Source organism: Scleropages formosus, chromosome 10, assembly GCF_900964775.1.
Source record: "Scleropages formosus chromosome 10, fSclFor1.1, whole genome shotgun sequence".
Taxonomy (NCBI): Eukaryota; Metazoa; Chordata; class Actinopteri; order Osteoglossiformes; family Osteoglossidae; genus Scleropages; species Scleropages formosus.
The window spans coordinates 14679687-14699577 of NC_041815.1; the positions used below are offsets into that span (position 1 = coordinate 14679687).

The window sequence follows — 19891 nt, forward strand, 5'->3', positions numbered from 1 at the left end:
CGTTACCCCGCCAACATCCTCGTCCTCGCTGAGGGCCGCGCTTCAGCGCCTTTTGACGTGACGTAGAGGCCGCACGGCCTGCTAAGGTGACCCCACGGAGGGGGGGCTCACGTGAGAGAGGAGAATGAGAGAGAAGGCGAGGCGGAGGCAGTCGGACCCCTGCTCCCAGTCAGGTTCATTTAGATGAAGCAGGAGGTGGTATTCTCTGGGGATCGTGGCTCGTCAGAGAGTCCTTCTGCTGGCGTGAGTGCACGTGAATGCACGCACACGCACAAGCACGCAAACATATAGGCCGCTTTCTTGTCGGAAATATTTTCAGTCCTTTCCCTTTCTTTTTTCTACATGTGGGTACTGTTACATCTTGTTTCCAGTGCTCCGTGTGTGTATTGGTTTCAGAGAGCAGGCATGTGGGTCTCGGTGTTTTTTTGGCCCCCGCTCTGGGTCAGCTGATGCAGACTCTGCACTCCCATTGGTGGGGCCAGCTGTGTGCAGCTGCTCTGTAGGCAGATTTGCATGAGACAAGGCTGCCAGTGTCTCCCCAGCGGAGCCGCAGGAGCAGCGGTGTCGGCAGCCTATCCTACTGCAGCGCAGGCAGCGAGCAAGCGGCACAGGGGGGGCTCTCGGCCGGACACCCGCGCGGGACGCGGACATGGGATGCGCCGCCAGCGTGGTGCTCCTGCAGGCGCTGCGCTCCGTGGTGCGGAGGAACTGCGCCCACATCTGCCCCCGTCGCCGCGAGCAGCTCTCCCTGGAGCTCCTGCCGCCGGAGGAGGGGGAGGCGGCCGGCCGGCCCCGGACCATCGTCATCATGGTAAAGCCCCCTCCGCGGAGAAGGGACCGCGGAGTTGAAAACTTCCAAGAACTGCATTAATGTGCGATTTATGTGCGTGATTAAGCCCTCCTTTCCCCTCCATATGTTTTTTGAGATGGTTTCAAGTTCCTTAGAGATGCGGGACAGAGAAACACTTGGGCACTGCTCAGAAACACGGGTGCATGTGTTGGACATGAAGCCGTGTTTCCAGCCCAGCCGACGGAGGGGTGAGTGGGAGAGGAGGGGTGCTGTAATTTAGCCTCTGTGGGAAAAGGAAGCTGTTTGTCCCGCCTGTGTTCACAGCACTGCCCGGACGCTCCGCGGAAATGGGCGACTCGGAGCGTAACCAAGGGCATCGTTCTGCCTGCGTTTGCTCCAAGATTCGGGTTTGCCCGGGAGCAAAGCCCGTCAAAAGCCGCCCGACACACAGACGTATACATACAGACTCTCCGGGCGCTTACGGAGGGACAAACACAGAGGCACATGGACATCACACTGCGTCCAGCTGAGAGGAGGGAGCTGTCTGTCAAGGGAGGAGACACACTGTCCTGTGTGGACAGGACCTGCTTACGTGGTTCTGTCTCCCTTCAAAGGGGACTCGGTTTGGTCAGGTGGCAGAGGGTGTGGCGGTGTATGATCCGTGACCATAAAATGGGAAAGTGCGGTGTATTGTTCTCCACAGCATGACAAGGTGTTCTGGGGATGCAGACGGTGTGACGCCACACATTTACGCAGATACTGGAAACGTACGAATGCCGGACCCGGTCTCCAGAAAAGTGCACACAGAGCTGAGCAGCGAGGCACAGAGGAGCGATGCAGTCAGGGATCCTGGCCCGCTGTGGTGACTGGGAACACTATAAATTCACAGATGTCAAATAAATGTCCATATTTTGACATAGCATCCAAAGATGTTTTTTGCAGACTTCCAGTACAGTGAGGGATATTTGGCAACCCTGCATGTGCCTGGGATTTGAACATTACAGTGTAAGGGGATTTGGCTGATAGTTGTTTTGCTGTCCCAGTGGGAATGGGAATTCTTCTTTGGTGGATTTTTACTCATCAGTCCTCTGAAAGGCATTAATGATTAACTGATGTGGTAATTGTAAAATACCATCCGTCCTCTAAGGGTCTTCTTTTAGATGGAGCCCGTGGTCACCCTGCAAAGATCATAGGCATTTGGTCACTCTCCTGGTGCCTCGTTGCATTTTGTGACTTTCCTGTTTTCTTTAAACGGCTCTCTATGTTAAAGCTGAAGGACAGCGTTAAATGTGTCCAGTTCGCAAAGAAGGAGTTTGATAATGTGCTTTTGCACTGAGCTGGACTGAAACTCCGCATAAACACCTGGTGGGGATTCTGTGGAATGGGAAAAGACTTATTCCGGAAATCGGGAAGGGCTCAGAAACTACACAAACCTGGATCCCCTTTGGTTCAGATACCCAACACCCCCACCACCCCACTGCCCCGCTGACGCCCGTGTTCTGCAGGGTGTCGCTGTGTGTAGGAGGGCGCAGTGTAAAATTGACAGAGCCTCTGAAGTCCAGCTCTCGGTCCAGTTTCCCCCATCAGTCTGCTTCTCCCCCCCCTTCCTTCTCTCTCTTCCTTGATTTTTTTCCCTCTCCCGTCATTTCTCTTATCTCCCGATCTCTCCTACTTGCTCTTCCTCATCGCTGATATTCTCCCGTGGTATGTTTTTCTTCCCTCTTTCTGCCTGCTAAGTCCTTCAAGACATGTGTACCATGTTCTGCCGCAGCCCGTATTGTTCCATCCCTAATTTAAATAAATTAATAGATCAAACAAGGAGCGGGAGCCCCTCTGTGTTGCAGTCACCCGCTGGAGTTGTAAATACACAGCATACAGAGATCTCTCTCCCTCTCATCCAAGCTTACATCCTCTCCATTCTCCTGTTGCCAAAGTAGAAAAGTGAAATCTGTGTGTCTTGTCTTGCCCCCGAGTGTGTTCTACAAATGTGCTAATCCTACTGGCATATTAACCTAGATCTGTGCCGAGTGCCGAGTGTGACAGCGGCTCAGACCGCAGCTGTGTGACGCAGCACTTGGGAACAAGCTCGGAGGATCCGCTACGTGATATGTCACCAAGTGCCTTTTTCCCAAATCGCATCTCCTCCCGTCCTCTAAGTCCGCTCATACTGTTTTTTATTTTCTGCATATTTGTTTAAGAAAAGCAACGCTGTCGTGTGTCGTTTAACAAGACGGCAAGTTGTCAGGAGGCCGCGTGACCCCCGCCGCCGAAGCCTCGTTGCTGTAATCTCTGTCTTAGTGGATAACTCTGCTTTGGACATCTAATCAGCAAATAAACTGTAAAAATTGATTTGAGGGTCATAGGTCTGAAACGCGCAGCTGAAGCTCAGAATACTTAAGTGTGAAAATCTGTGCGCACGTCAGTGTGAAGCAGTGGCTGGTGCTGTGAACATGTCGCTGTCACACTGGTGCAGCGGTGCTGTAGGGAAGCCTGCTCCTCTTTGCTGGGACGGGAGAGCAGCTCGAGGGGTATGGTCACAAGGTGGCGTGCTCCTCACTCAAGGACCCGGGGCCTTATGGGGGTGCATGAAAGCACATCAGGTGGCACGTAAGGTAAGTTTGCACAAAACAGGTTCGGCGTGCGCAGAATATACAGAAGTAGCGTATGAAGAGTCTTGCAGCGTGTCTGCGGAAAGCTGTAAAGACAACTTGGCTGAGGTTCCAGTTCGAGACTAATGTGAATGACAGGAGGGGGTTAGAGTTTCTGATTATTTACTTGTTCTGGAGACACTTTATTTGCATTTTAAATTGAATAAATGTAACTTATGCTGCTACCCCTAGTGAATTACACGGCCACTGTGCACAGCACTAAAGAGTTCACATCAGCAAAACCGCATTGGCGGTATTCACATTAATCACACAGTGCATTAGATAATTACTGCAGGCGCCCGACAATCTTATGCGTCGCTTAGCATTTTTACCCTTGCGCTCATATCGACTGCGCTTTTTCAGAGGTATAATAGTTCCGCTTTTAGACGACATGCTATATTTTAGTGACAGCTTTTGATTAGACATTCGGTTGTGTAACTTACGCCTGCTGGAAGTACTTGTCAGAAGCTGCTCTTTCGACTCTCAGGTCTTTGTCCCGAATCGTTGCGGAGACCGAATTAGGAATGGCCTCCTTAGCCTTTCCGCCGTCCTGGCATCTGCGTCTCCTCGCCCATCTTACAATGGACGAGCGGCAGGCTGCAGGGAGACGGCGGACGACAGCCGTCATTAATCTTGCCTTGCCTCCAAACAGTCTCGCATTGATTAACCGCCCCCCTCCCTGTACTTTCGCTCTCTGATTTTAATCAACAATGCTGCTAATTATGGCCTCCTGGTGCTATTTTGATCCTGCACAGCTGAGGCACACAGACCCAGTCGGCAGGAGATCGGGGAGAGATGCTCGTGGGGGATTCACGAAGAGCATGGGTGCGGCGTGTAAGGATACCATGACGGTGCTGAAAGTGCTTATTAAAGAGACGTTTTGATTCTTATAACTCGTTATCTGCACTCGGACTAATTATGACTTTTCTAAAAGCTGATTTGACAGATGACTTCCAGAGGTTAATGTGCTGAATACTTTCAGAAACACTTGTCATTTGGAACTGAGAAAACAAAAGGATTCATTGCAATTCTGTCTGGCCTTGAAGAAACCTGATGGGAAGGGTGCTTTAAAGGAATAAATTTAATCACCCCTCCCATATGCCAGCGTCTACAAGAGAAAGGCATCCAGCAGTGACTAAAAGAAGCTGCTGCTCTGGAAATTGCTGTTATTGTAATAACAGACAGTATTGTGCAAAGAGACAATGCAGAAACAGGCAATTAGTGTCTTGAGGCCCAGTATTGGAGCAAAAGATGAGCAGTCTCATTAAAGACAGCACAAACCTCCACCCACCCAAACCCCACCCCACCCCACCGTTCGGGCCAGCCTGATCCTATACCATTATCGATAATGGAAAATAATGCTTAGGACCCGGGACAGATTGGCAAGTCTTTCCACTCTTTAAAATATTATGTGTGTGTTTTCTATGTTCGCACAGAGTGTTTTATAGTTGGCGCACCAGGAACATGTTCCATACACTTATTAATAAGCAGATTTTTACCCTTGAGAGGACCTTATTAGCCTTTAATAATGCTGCTAGATCCCTGTGTTATCCCACACCGCTGACATCTTAAATCCAAGTTATACCCCATCTTGATTGAGACCAATGTTTGCCTGTCCATCTGTGTGATGACATCCTGTGCAGATTACTGAACCCACCAACAGAAAACCCTTGTGAGGGGTTCCTTAGATGCCATGATGGGTATAGTGTTTTCTTTGCTCTGTGCATGATTTACGTTTGTACGGAAGAGGTGCATTCCATTATAGTACCTTGATGAAATTGTTTTTGATCAGCACGCTGTTGTGAGCTGAGATGCCGTTCAACATAAATTAAAACCAACCAAAAATAATGAAACTGATCTAAACAGTGCCCTTCCATAGGAAAGTCAGCGTTACAGCTAGGATGAAACTACTTAGCGTGACAGCAGTCCCTTGAAGACCAGTGTTAATCTGTTTCACCAGCAGTTAATGAGCCAGGCACCATCTTCAGCTGCCCTGCTGTGATTATTTTAGTTGAAGAACCCAAAGATAGAAAGTGTTTCATTTCTCTTATAGTGAAGGAAAGCGGCATTCGTTGTTTCTGTGTCATCTTGTAAATTTCCACAACAGTTTCAGGTCTGAGGTGGTGACTGAGTGGATGGCATAGATGGCTTTGCTCAGTCATAATGTCTTCTGGAAATCCCAACCAAGGAGAATCTAAGCCACAGAGAGGTTTGTGGTGCAACGTTAGTTGGAGCCTTCAAAGTGTTATCAGGAGACTGTGTTGAGACAAACTGTCAGTCTTGTGTGGGACCGTGACGTCGACCACTTGAAGCATTAAATGCTGTGGACCACATGGAGGATTGGAAACCTGACCATTGCCCTGCCATGGGTGTGTCTGAGGTGAATTCAAGCACCATGTGACGTTCTCCTCTTGAAATACTCAAATATAAAGGGGTGGACAAGTGTCCGTAACAAAGGAGGAGTTGGGTCAATTGGTAGCATAATGGTTAGAGCGACTGCCTTTGGACCCACAGGTTCAAGCCTCACCTCTGGCTGTAGTACCCTTGAGCGAGGTACTTACCCTAAATTACTCCAGTAGAATTACCCAGCTGTATAAATGGATAAATAATTGTAACCTCAACACTATAAGTTGCTTTGGAGAAAAGCATCAGATAAATGTAAATTATCCAGCAAGTGATGTCATTTTAGGACCCTTTAAACACTGTAAGCATTGTAGGCCACCCTAGCTGAGTATACTGTCCAGGATATTGCAGTAGCAATGACACTGAAGTGCTGTATTATCAGGGCTGCAGCGGTGCATTGATGGACAGGACAAAAGAGGAAAATTCAATTTTTAAAAATTTTCCTTCCAAAGATCAATATGGTTAAAATAACCTTATAGATACTTTATATAATCTGTAAACCACTTAAACACAGATAGCTTTAGCAGGATACATTTTTATTTTGTGGCAAGCTCTAAAATGACTTTCCAAGTTTTCCTCTGCTCGTCTTCAGGGAACCTGAGGTCTATGTAGAGAATCTAAAGAAACGAGGCAACTTCTCATTGAAAGGCTTCTAGAATGCTGTCTGTGGTGGATATAGTACTTTATAGCCTATGAAAACTGTGGTGAGTTTCATTTTAAAAAGGCAGTTCTAATGCAAGCAGTCCTTGAAACTGTAAACTGTATAAAAGCCAGAGCTGCACTATTTAATGCTGTAAATTTACACAAACTAGAATGAATTCTCTTCTCACAATGGAAATTATGAATCTGTTAGTTATGACTAAAAAATCATTTTTATTCAGAGTTTTATTTACATTTTTAATGCATTAGTATTTCTGTGTTTAGTATATTCATTTTTGATGAAAAAAATTGTAAATGTTTGTGTTGTATGTCTCTATGTAAGCTCTTTGTATGATTCCCCATCTCTGAGCACCATTGCACTTCCCAGTGCGCTCTCTGTGACGTTTGCTGGGCTCAGAACAAGCAGAATCTCGGGATAAGTCTACAGATTTGTCCAAGTTTTCTTGAGTCGTTTGCCCACAGCTCTTCTTTCCTCTTGGTCAAGGCAGCACTCTGTTATGGGATGTCCTGAACAGCTGTGATACACTTCTGTGCCTTTAGGCAGGGGATGGAATACTACGTTCAATCTAAAAGAGCTGTACATGCATAGAATCGGGGCAAGCTTTTCCTTAATTGCTAGGTTAGATTTAACAGCACATCGAGTTAACGTGAAAACCTTCTTAATTGGTCTCCATGAACCTAAAAAGTAGATCGCTGTCTGCAGAGCTCAACTGGACATTGCATAAACGCCTACAGACGCCTGCAGGCTAGAGTGCAAGAACACAAGATGCACATCGCATCCTTTCAGACTAACTGCAAGAAGCTTCCTGGACCACGGTGTGTGAAGAAAGCAGTCAAAGCTCAGGAATGCTTACCCTGCCTTCCGTGTATCCATGCTAGCATTGAACAAGCTGATTCGACTGACAACTTGAGATCATTTCAGTCTGGTATAACAGCAAAGTCCCATCAGGAACTTCTGGGCTGTTAACTTTGTACAATATTAACCTCTTGTCTGAGCAGGAACGTATATTATTTCGGTTGACATGGCCGAGTTGTGCTGAATTGAAATAGCTGTGCCGTTAAGGTTTTTCTTTTTCTGGCTACCTTAAGCTTACAGCCTGATCGCCTATTGTAGACCGTGAAGTTGGGTTATTGACGTGCAGGAAGTGGGCAAGGCGAATGTGACTTCTGAGTGCTGGTGGGGGTGGGGTTGATGTGTACATATGCGTGCAGGACCGTGGCCACAAGTTCAGGTCTGTTGCTCGGGGCTGCTTTTGGGGAGACTAGAGGTTTGAATTCTCATCTAGAGCTCATGTTAGGATCAAGGGTTAGAAATAGAGAGATGTGTTTTTTTTCTACAACTGGAAATTTCTTGTGAACTGCATTTGACTAGTGTCTCCCTACTTTGCTGGCAGGAGCTTAACTGAGCCACGAGGGCCTGAGAGGGTCCTTGGTTTGAATGATGGGGAGCGGAAAGATGGAGCAATGTGGAGAGCATCAAAGTGGAAAAAGCGTGTGGTAGGACAGAGAAGACAAAGAAGCATGAGGGGGAAAGCTGACAGAAAACAAAACGAGCAGGCGCATCTGGTTCTAACAGATGTCAGTTAGGACTGATGATAAACTTATCCGTAGGTTACCCTATTGCTGATCACATGCCCCTTGTACTTCCTGTTTTGCAGAAGTGAGGCAGCCGGCCAGGTGATACTGCAACTCCCTCCGTTCACTTTTTCATTCGTAATTCCTAATTGTCCTTACCCTTGTTTCTTTTCGTATGTGAAGTGAAAAGTGTTCGTGAGAGACCGTGTGAGAGAGCGAGACTCACAGTTTGGCCTGGTTTTCCCCACCTCTCCCCACCCCCCAGTGGTGACATCACGCTACCGTTGAGTGACTTCCTCACCGCACTCTGCGACAAGGTCCTGCTGCTCAATGGGAGTTGTATGTCTTGCCGCCAAGCCCACGTCCTTCCACCGCTGCGTCTACTCGTGATTCCAACCCTCGTGCTGGTGGCAGGATGAGTTTCAGGAGCAAGATCACGTTCCGCAGGAAGACGCGGGGCAGGCGCGTGCGCGGCGATTTCAGTCGGCTCAGCTGTGTACGTACCAGTCCCGCTCCGTGGCGTCTCACTTTTGTCACCTGTGCACAAACTCGCTACAGGACTGCGAGATGGTTGAGCACGTTGGGTTACCAGGTGGACGGGCAGTTCTGTAACCCTGTACAGCAGCAGTGTCGTCAACGTGTGAGGATTCAGCTTGGAGAAAGGACTGAGTTGTGGCCAAGAGAGGACTGGAACATTTCGTTGGTTTCCATCCTCTGAACTTTAAGTAGCTAAAAGTAACTCGGTGTGAAGTCTTTGCTTTTACTTGTGCTAGCGGTGAACACTTATCTCTGGCTTTTGTGTTTAATGTACTCTTTGGGAAACTTCACAGATCTCAGCTGAGCTGTACACTTAGATAGTGGCTGATTTATTGGTCTCGTCATCTTCTTCCTCTCTAGCACTGCCTTGGATGTCACAAGCAATTTCCCCTCTTATGAGGTTGTGAACTTTCTCCTAGTAGTGCTTAGCCCTGTGTGTGTCTGTGTGTGTGTTTGTATAGCTGGTTCTCTGCTTTATTTATTGCTCTTTCTCATTTAAGATCTGGGGTCAGGTAAAAACTGGAAAACGGGTAAAAACAGGAGGCGTTCTGAGTGCTCGTGGAAAGCGTCTTAAAAAACGTGCTTCCTCCCACAATAAAAGCTGCCCTGGTGACATCAGTACACCAGCTTCCGTTGTATGATTAGCAGGTTTTTAAAGCAGCAGTTAATAAGATTATTTGAAACAAATGTTCCACCAACCTTGCAGCAAGTCAGAAGTGGCTGGGGTGTCATCTAGAAAAAGGACACCAGCAATTAATGAATATAAAAAAGACATAATTCCGGCTAAATGTAAAGTCAAGCGTGAAAAACCCTCTTTTGTCCCATTCAAAAGACTGTGATGGCAGGGGTGTTTTAGTTGTTGGCATAATATCATGTTTGGTGTAGTGGTGATGGGCTGACAAACTGGGAGTTTTTCCAGTCGGGTCAAAAGGTGGAGGTCGAAGGCCGAGGCATACGGTGTCACACAGTTGCGTAGTCATGTGCTTTGGCTGCTGTGAGAACCCTGAATTTTAAATGCTATTGTTCATTCATGTCTGTCTCACTTCCCCCTCACTTCATAGACTCTAACAGGGGCCTGACTGGGGGAAGTCAACATGAAAACATGCATGTCTTTATTTGTATTCGGTAAACTTTTCTATGAGATGTACGTCGCTTTGGAGAAAAGTGTCTGCTAAATGAGTAAATGTAAACGTAAACCCTGTAGTCCAACTTTTATTTCTCGTAAGCGATCATTGTGCCCATCTTGGAAAGTAATAGTATGGTTACATCGTTTAGGAGACCCACGTGATTCCTTTAATCGTAGATGCTTTCTTTTCTCGATTTTTGTAAGATTTGACGCATTTTGCTCTGATGCAATATTGATGCTGGTTCCTCAGTCACCCCCACATGTCAGATACCGAAAGTTGTTAATGTCTTGCAGCTTGGTGGGGAACCGAAGCCTGGCTGTGTGATGGCACAGTATCTCCTTTAGGTTGCTAAGGAATCTGTCCTTGCCCTGTGGAAGCCTTCATCTTTGACTTTAGAAAATAATAAAAGCACTCTTTCCTTCTCAGTGCAAAGTACAATGAAGCATGATGTGTGATGCAGCTGCAGGAGCAGAAGGTTCTTTCACTTTGACTGCAACCACAACCTTGGCTCCATACATGTGCTCTCTGATCTTTATGCATTTTCTATTAATATAATTACATGTCTCAGCAGTAATTAAACTCATTAGAGTGGACAGCCTTCCAGAGATATACAAAATTCGATAATATGTTGGAGAATCCATGTAAACCTCAGTTTTTTTGAATATATTTCTTTATTATTCTATGTAATTTAGGTGAATACTCTTTAAATTAGGTCATTTCATACATCAGTTATTTAAATAGACATTTCACAGGTCAGTATGTTCCGGTCTTTACAGTGTAAACCGCCGCTGTGTGTGACAATGACGTAGTGGGTAACTATGAACTGCGAAAAGTTCTCTAGGATGCGCTCATCTAGTCAAATAAAATGAGCCCCCACTTGCTCATCATTCTATTTATGTCCTGTGATTCATGTGTATGAACAATTCCTTTGTTGCTGCGATCGTGTGGAAATGCCAATATGGTACAGGTTTAATTGCAGCTTCCATAGAAGTTTGAATCTGTGCCGTTGAGCCACCATCCCTCGTTGATTTACCTGCCATCCAGGGTCAGCCTGCTGCTGCTGCCGTCAGGCTTATGTAACCGCTTGCCGTGTTTCCCCTCTGTGATCAGCTGCTTTGCAGTGTGGCTTTGCACAGTTTGCTTTTGGGTTGGACTCTAAGTTTATGTGTGTTCTGCTTAATTGTACGTTGGACAGCATGTTGCGGTATGTGGCAACGGGCTGGGAGTTGACGTGTGCAGTTAAGCTGTGTGTGGTGTTCAGTGACTCAGTGGACTCTGTGTTTACGTGCATGATGTTTAACTGTGAAATATATGCTTGGTGTTCAGTGTCTCACTGGGTCATGTTTCTGTACCACCCCACAGCAGGAGAAGCCAAAGCTGATAGATCCCTTGGACTACGAGGCAGTGATCTCTGACCTGGAGGCAGAGCTGAAGGAGGACCCCTTGAAAGACCTGCTTCTCTTTCCTGAACAGGACTTCACGGTGAGTGTGTATGTGTACCTGTGCAGTTATCGCTCTCAAAAACCTGCATGCTCTGCTCTTTTAGCAGCGTTTTAGAGGCCCGCACCAGTATGTTTAGTAGACTGCCTTTGCACTGTTACTTACACAGGTATAGTTTACATGGTCACACTTGCAGCTCTGGGGCACGTACCTCTCACACCCTTGTGATCCCAAGTGCAGTTCAAGCGAAACTGTTAGTTTCGCTCTTGTCGTTAGCTTGTCTCTTTCAGCAAGTATGTTAAATGCAGGTATTCCTTTCTGAATATGGGGCCTCTTTGTATTTAATCACATGCACTGCCGCTGCACCCATGCATTTCACATGTACTGAGATGCAGGTCTTTGTGTGCAGCGCTGACCGGGGTGCAGCGTGAGCGAGGAGTTCGGTGCACTGTGGGAAGGCAGCGGGAGGAGCGAGAGCGTATTGGTGCTCTCTCCAGCTCCGTACAGAAAAAGGATGTGGTCGGTCGGTTCTGCTGCACGCAGACAGCCGCTTATAAAAGGGAAGCGTGTTGCAGTCACAGAGGAAGAAAACACAAACAAATAAATAGAACAGAAAACCAGAGAGCATGCTCATTTTCTTACCCGGGTGCCCCGACTGTTCTCCTGTGTGTGGAGTTCTGTGTCGCAGCTCCACAGAGCTGCAAAGGTACCCTTGCAGCATAGTGAGCTGAAAGGTCAGTCTCATCTCTCTGCATGGACCATTTACCTTCTGAGCTGCTCTGCTTGACCAACTTATGGCTTCTTCAGAAGCAATTTGAGGAGCTCGCAGTTTCACATTAGCACAGTGATCCAAAAGCAGGGTTAGAATATGTAAGTGAAGCAAAGTGTGTTTCCAGTAGCAGATCCATTACTGGGACTTGAAACATTTCCCTTATTATCCCTCTGCGTGACTTGATTATTCCAGTGCTGGATCTCGCTAATTCCTTTCGGATGACACGGTGGTCGCACGCCATAGACACATAAAGCTGAAAATGACATATGCTGGAAAGTCCAAGGCTTGGCTTTGACCCCTGTATCCACAGGATTACCGAAGGGGCGGATGATTTATCAGAAGCCATGAACCCCAGTAAAAGTGGTGTTCACACTAACCTGTGAGGCAAAACATGTTGGCTCAGTGAGCCAAAACCTTGGCTTCCCCTTTTGTGTGTAAGCAGTGCTCAACAGAGCTTATGAAGACACCTTTGAGAAGAACAGCAGAAGAGTGAAAAGTAGTAGCCTGATAGACTCACCATTGGACCTTAGTCATTTCACAATGTGATGCCTAGCCTGGCAAAACCGAGAGCAATGCAGCTCCCCAAAGCGTCATCAAGGACCTATGTGGCCAGGAAAATACATGAACTGCTTTTTTTGGAAATTCATTTCACACCCCATAAAAGCATCATCCTCTGTTTAGTTATGCAGAGGTGCACCCTAATGAGAAAAGTTAGAGATATTAAAAGGACTTGAACACTCTGATTCACTTTATTGTCCCACTAGCACTTCATCCTGATGTTGTTTAGATGTCTGCCTGTTAATAGGTTCATTAGTAACTCAATTTCCTCGTAAAATTATAATTGTGATTAAATTGTTTTAATTAGCTGACAGGCCTGCCCAAGCGGATCCATGCGAGTGCAGAAGCATGAGTAGGCTTGGGGTAAAAAAAAAAAAAAAACGCCCAGGTTCCATTCACTGCTTCTGGAAATTTCATTGCATAAATGTGATTTGAAGTCTTATGTTATAATGTAGAAACCTAATTTTTCAGACTTACTTTTCCTGCCACTGTGTGCTCAGAGCACTTTAAGTAGCTGGCAGTATGGAATGTAAATCGGATTGAAGTGTGTATCAAATAGCCTGTAATGGGGCTGTCTCAGGGACATGGAGGCTGCCCACTTTGCGTTAATGTTATTGAAGAATCCTTGGCACTGCTGAGAGCAGCAGAGTTGCTGAGCACTGGTGTTGTAGGAATGAGTCCAGCCTTTCGTCTGTCTGTGAAATTTGCACATTCTCCCTTGTGTTCATGTGGGTTGCCTCGACTTTCCACCAACAATCCAAAAACATCAGGTGTGTGTTTGTGTGTCTCTTTACTCTCCTTTATGCCATAGATTCACTGTGAACTTAACTGATTACTGCATTTGGGTGGATGTTAAAGACATTGATGATTTGTCATGCTAATTTTATTCATTCCATAATATACTGTTGCTTTGTTTTTACCCTATTGGATCCCCTAAAAAAGATCAATAGCAAAATGAATGCCTTCCTTTTTCTCCGACAGGTGTCTAAAGTACCCTTGGAGAGACGGACCCTGAAGTCCACAGTGCCAGAAGGAGCAGAAGAGGCAGAGTGTCTGCTGGTCAGACAGGTGAGTATGTCTCTAAAAGACATAGGTTGTACTGGTGAGACAGGTGGGTCTGTTTCTAACAGATACAGATGTTTCCAGTGAGGCAGATGTTTGTGTGTCAGATGTAGATGGTGCTGCTGAGACAGGTGGGTGTGTCTTTACAAAATGGAGATGGTGCTGGTGTGACAGGTGGGCGTGTCTGTTGTAGATGGTGCTGTTGGGGTAGCGGGCAGCAATGGGGTGGCTGAGGTGTCAGTGGGTGCAACGAGACAGGTCCTCCCTTATGTGTGGGGGGTCATCGTGTCATTGTGCTGGACAGAAACATATTGCACAGAATGCCAGAAACATACTTTGGTTTGTCTGTTAAGGTATTTGTATATGCGTATGTGTATATGTTTTCGGATGTGTGTGTTTGTCTGTCTGTGTGCTAAGTGTCCATGTCTGACTCTTTGCATACCTGAGTCTGTGTGTGTATACATGTCCGAATGTCTGTTTGTACGCATGCCTGCATATCTGAAAGAGTGGTGTGTGTCCTGATAAGCACCTTACCTCTCTGGCCTTGTGGGTGGAAGAATACGTTAACCCTCCTGTTAAGCGCTGGGCCTTTTCCTCTGGTGTGGGCTGCACAAACACAGCTTGCTATATCCAACCTTCCTGGTAGCACTTAGGTCATACGCAGAGGCGGCTCACCTCATCATTAACGGACTGGGCTGTCAGAAAGAGCAGCGGCATCACGCAGGGAGGAGTGACAGTGTCCTCAGCTGTCATTAACAGGGGATGTATAAATACACTAGAAATAAAACTTGTACCCATGTGTACAGACCACATAAGCAAAAGTTCATCAGTGACTTAGGCAAATGCATTCTTAATGTACGTATACTACTGTTATTGTTATCATTCTTCATAATAATGCCCTCTGATGGACTGGCGTCCCTTCCAGTGATTCCTGGATAGGCTCTGGACCCCCATGACCCTGATCAGGACAAATGGTTACTGAAAATGGCCGATGGATGGATTATTTAAAGTACCAATTAAAGCGCATTTTTACTAGTAATTTTGAGCTCAGTGTTTGGTATCTGTAGTTTCAAAATTATTTTAGTTTTTTTAGTTTAGATTGCATTAGATTTTAGCAGTTTAGGTTTGGTGACTCTATTACTGGCCAGCATTAATATGCACAAGTTTCTGAAAGACCTTAGTTTGGCAACACTGCTCCTTGGGAATCTCGGCCAAGTTCCAGTTTGGGAGAGACTAAATAGGAAAATTCTTGACTAGATTTTTTTTTTATTGAATAAAATGTGAAGGACATGAAGTGAACTTCCTTTGCTTGTGTGCGTGTTTTTGTCTGTGTGTATGTGTGCATTACCTGCTACTTGTGTATTGATCTCCATTCTAATGCTCAAGTGCCCTTTAGGCAAGAAGGACTTTGACTTTTGGGATGTGAAACTTCAGAACCTTAGGATCTGGAACAAACTGAGAACTGTTAGCATTCATGGACTGGTGGTATAGTCTGCACCTACACAGCGTGTTATGGGTATGCATGGATGTGTGTGTATGCGTGCGGGGATCATCCAGTTCTCATCCGAATTTAATGGATCTGTCTGGGCTTTGTGGAGACTGCAGCGGGACACAAGCCAGATCAACTGTTTGTCTTCATTTACTGCGGAAGGCTGTTTTTAGAAACACAACTGATAATTGTCACCAGACATTTTTCTCTGCATTCACATCCTTGAGACTCTACAGCACAGGTGTGTGTTAACAGCCAGCTTTTCACTCTGAGAGAGCATTTCACATTTCTTTCCAAACTCCTCTCAGATAAACTCCTCAAACTGCAGAGGGTGGTCTATAAAAAGCATCCCCGATAAAGGTGTTAACTGCGATTTCTCACATTGCTTTTCTCATTGATATGTCACATGGCGTTAACTGCGATGTTTCAGTGTTCCGGTGTGATGGCTGATAACAGATAGATAATATCTGCTTTCCTTCACCTGCTTTCAGGCCTGCAAGTACTACAACTCCCAGTTAAATGTCATCAATTACATGTATGAGGAGTATGCAGGGGATTATCGACAGCTGCCCAGGTAAGTGGATCCATTTTTCCGAATCCTTCTCCTTATCCCTCTCTCTATGATTTACCCTTTCTTTTACACCATAGAACTCATATTGTGTCCTCCACTTGTCAGCGATGCTTACATTGCTGTACATATTGTTTACTTGCCCTCATGTCCAGAGTGACATGTAAAGGCGGGCAAAATAATTTCAGGTCGCGGGAGCAGTGGAGTGGAAAGCCAGGTCATATAAAGCTTGAAAAAATGGCTATGACTAAAATGGGAATCGCTGCTAAAGGATTAAGAATGTGGAGGATGAAACCAGATGGGAGTGTTAGGACGTGCTCCTCGGGGTGGGTCAGCCAGCGGTCAAGCTGTGCGTGGAACTTGCAGTTTGCTCATAGAGCTCTTGCTAGCGCTCACTGCCACTCTTCTGCCAACAGGAAATGAAGGAATGTTACCTTGCAGCCCGCTACGTGTGTCTCAAACAAATGAGGACGTAAACCCAAGGCTAACTGAGCTGCAGGCTCTAGTAAACTTGAGTAAACATTTTTGCTCTAGGATTTCAACATGGTAGAAGGCTGTACAGTGCAGTTAAGTTCTATAGTAACACCTTCAACAGACATCCTCATACGTTTACACCGTTGGGTATTTTTGAAACTGCAGCCTCCATGCTTCTACTGTCCCTGCTCTCTGTGGTAGGAGTGCTGCTAGCAGGGAGGGCATCCATGTGCATCTTTGACTTCAGATGAGGAAGTCGTCTCCTCAGGTCTTCGGCAGCACCCAGCAGATAGATCCAGCGCTGTGTCAGCAGTCATTCAGCGTCCGGCTCACAAGACACACACACACACAAAAGAGGCGTGCTGTTTGGGGCTGGCTGATGCACTCTCCCAGGAGACCCCCAATCTGGTAGAGAAGAAAGCAGGAGTTGCTAGGGCTTGTGCAGCCAACCTTGCCTAGGTCAGAGCACTGATGCAGAGCCTCCATTGACAGTGAACGTTAAGCTCCGCCCCCATGCTCAGACAAACTTGTATTTACAAAGAAATCTTATACACACAGAAATACCTGCATGCACATTTATGCATGCAGACACAAGAACCTAATGTACATAAGCATACAGACAGAAAAAGCTGATGGCATATGAGTAGACCAACGCTGAACATGGGTTTCCAAAAAGGCCTCGTCTCTTGAACTTGCCAACAAAACGAGTCAGACCGGGATAGATTCTTAGTACAACATCTGTCTGGCAGCCTATAAAAGAAATTAAACAAAGGAAAAATAGCTGACTTGCAGGAGGAAGGAGGGATGAGAAATGAGGCAGGCAGGGTGATGGGGCAGATGTTGAATGGATGTGGAAATGGTGCGTGGCAGCTGACGCATGGAGTACATACAATGAAGAGGATGGATGCTGGCAGGATACCTCAGTCTATCTGTCTCTCTTTCTGTGTGTGTGTGTGTGTGTGTGTGTGTGTGTGTGTGTGTGTGTGTGTGTGTGTGTGTGTGTCTGTGTGAATCTTTTGCTCTTTCATCCATCTATCTGACCCTGTCCTTCAGAAAGTCCCACAAAGTGGAGAAGCTGCCATCCCACTCCTTCGAAATCGACCATGAAGACGTGGACAAGGATGAGGTTAGGCCTTCCCTTTCTCACTTGAGCGGAATTGTTGTTCAATTTTAACCCCCGTGGGTCCTGATTTGTCTTCGTTTTGTCATATTGTCTTTTTTTCAGCAGGATTTTAAAAAAATTAAACTATACAAAGAAGATTTTAGAATCACTAAAGACTGATGCTAAATATTCTCTGTGTCCTCTTCAAAAGCAGGGATTTTAACCCTTTCTAGGCTGCAGAACCCCCCCCAGGAAACATTAATTAAAAAGTTCAGATAAAATATTGTAGCAAATTATTTCACCGAAGCTTAAATACCTTCACATAGAATTATGTCATAGGTTCTAAAAGCAGTTTCCTTTTTTTTTTATTTTTAAGTTATTTGGTTATATTCTAAGCACTCTTACATTTCAACAATCCCCAAAAGCCAGTAGACCCCAGGTTAAGAACTCCTGATCTAAAATCTTGTTTAGCAACTCAGGTTCCTTATATTTACTTTTGTTGTTTATGAAGAGATTTGTTTGAAAGGCTTTTATACTAGTAAAAATAATGATTGCTGACACAGGGTACATTTTCCACTTAAGTGAGTGTGTTCATCCACATGAAATTAACTAGTCTTACTGGGTGGCAGTTTGATTCCTTGCAGATCGCAGTAAGTTTGCATCACACTCTGTGATTCGCTGCTGATGGCTCCTGTTGGGGAGGGACTGCTTTGTACCCTTGGTAATGCCTTATACTGGCCGATTGCTAACAGGTGTGTTCTGGGTTGTGTAACTCCGAGTGCTCAGAGTTCCTCCTGGCTGGAGTTCATTCACTTATGGGAGTCTGGAATGACTCAAACTGCTGAGGAAGTTCTGGTCCATCTAAAGAGCAGCTGCTTCACGGTTCCTCTGCTTCCGTAGTGCTTGGTAGCTGGTAGCTCGGTTTCCGTGACACCTCTTCGTTCGTGTCCCAGGACACGACCTCGCTGTCCTCATCGAAAGGGGCTGGCGGAGGGGGTGGTGGCAGCGGAGCTGGAATTGGCGTGTTCAAGTCTGGATGGCTGTACAAGGGGAACTTCAACAGCACAGTGCACAACAGTATTACAGTGCGGGTGAGGACCACCTTGAGTTCCCACATCCACTTCTCCCACCTGCTTGCACACACACACACACACACACACACACACACACCTGAAAGTTTGTGATGGTGCAACAATGTGCGGTGCACCGTATGTTCTGCAATACATTGCACCTTTTTCCAGGCATTTTCCTTAAATCAACACATTTTAGGCCATTTTCATGTGTGAACAAATATTGTAAAAATTTGCTTTGTGTATCTGCCTTCCCCAGCTCTTCCTTTCTGTTTATATCTGTATACTTCCTTCATCTGGCCTGTACTCTCTATGCTCTTGAAGGCTGCTCCTCAACTGTTGAGGGAGGTCTGGATGTCTTGTAGACCCTCTTTATGGTGCTGTATGAATGATTAATTCCTGCATACATAAAAAAAAAGTGTCTAATGTTACTCCTTGATGAGGCTTCACCCCCTCTTTGGTTCAAGACCCATTTTCTGCCTCTGGCTCTTTGCTATCACGATGGTAGGGCTCTGACTTCTTTTTATTACCTCATTGGTGCCATTCTTCAGAACCACAGCCAACACCCATTCAGCCTGCTGCTACTTCCTCCTGGAAGTTTCTACTTATACAAACTGCTGGTGAAAACCACAAGCATCATAATAGTTAATTGCTTTCCTGTCACTTAGTAAGCAACATTATTTAATTCAATTAACGTTATTTAATTCAGTTTTACCGTTGTAATGTCATTATGTGTGTTTTTACAGTCGTTCAAAAGGAGGTACTTCCAGCTGACGCAGTTAACAGACAACTCCTACATTATGAACTTCTACAAAGATGAGAAGATTTCCAAAGAGCCTAAAGGCTGCATCTTCCTTGACTCATGTACGGGTGTCATCCAGGTGGGTAGGCCACAGTCCTCAGCGCTTGCTAATGCCACATGTTCTCCGAGCAACATACCACACGACTTTGTGGCTTCAAGGTGACAGCTGACATTTCTACTGCAGCACGGTACTGTTTCTTTCTTCTCAGTATAACAGACGCTTCTGAATCATTGAATGATTCTGAATCACTTAACTTCAAAGCAGCGTACAGGGTACAGATATGACCTCGCTGTCAAGCAGAAAAGGCCATACTAACCAGGAACTGAAACCAACCCGTGCTTAATTCCTTCTTGCACATCCTGCTTAGATGTGCCGAAAGTGTCCTCTTGTCACACCATGTGCGTGACATCATTAGCAAGAGGAACGATGTTTATAGCAAGAACAGCCAAAGCCTTAGACTACAGAACTGCAGGAATATCTGCTCAGTTAGCTAAGTAAGCTGTTCTGAGGGCAGAGCATCAATGAGAGGTAAATAATGCAAGAATGGAGAGGTTTTAATGCTGTTGGGCAATATTTTTACTCTGACAGTTTGAACTCTCCTGCTTTATTAGTGCTGCCAACGCCATGTGGTTGTAGCACTGCGGTGAAGGGTGTGGCTGCAGAGATGAGAAGCCAAAGCGGTTGGGGAAGGAGTATGCCTGACATGCATGCTTATTTTTGTGTGATGTCTGAGGGGTTGCATATGAACAATGACCATTATAGGACTGAGTTGCAAGACTGATAGTTGTTATTTTTTCAGTTATATAGTGAGCA

General features: G+C 45.8%; 1 protein-coding gene across 9 annotated transcripts in view; it reads left to right on the forward strand.

The window, feature by feature from the left end:
• Positions 1–19891, forward strand: part of dock10 (dedicator of cytokinesis 10) — a 76227-nt gene that overhangs the window by 18919 nt on the left and 37417 nt on the right. For 7 of the 9 annotated variants that reach the window (XM_018732566.2, XM_018732560.2, XM_018732558.2 and 4 more), the window contains exons 2-7: positions 11103–11222; positions 13492–13578; positions 15553–15635; positions 17157–17229; positions 18159–18296; positions 19022–19156. In XM_018732566.2, coding sequence (XP_018588082.1) covers positions 11103–11222; positions 13492–13578; positions 15553–15635; positions 17157–17229; positions 18159–18296; positions 19022–19156 — 636 coding nt within the window. Of the gene's footprint in view, positions 1–8345; positions 8573–11102; positions 11223–13491; positions 13579–15552; positions 15636–17156; positions 17230–18158; positions 18297–19021; positions 19157–19891 lie in introns of those variants that run through there. The other 2 variants (XM_018732562.2, XM_018732569.2) reach the window with 1 other exon arrangement.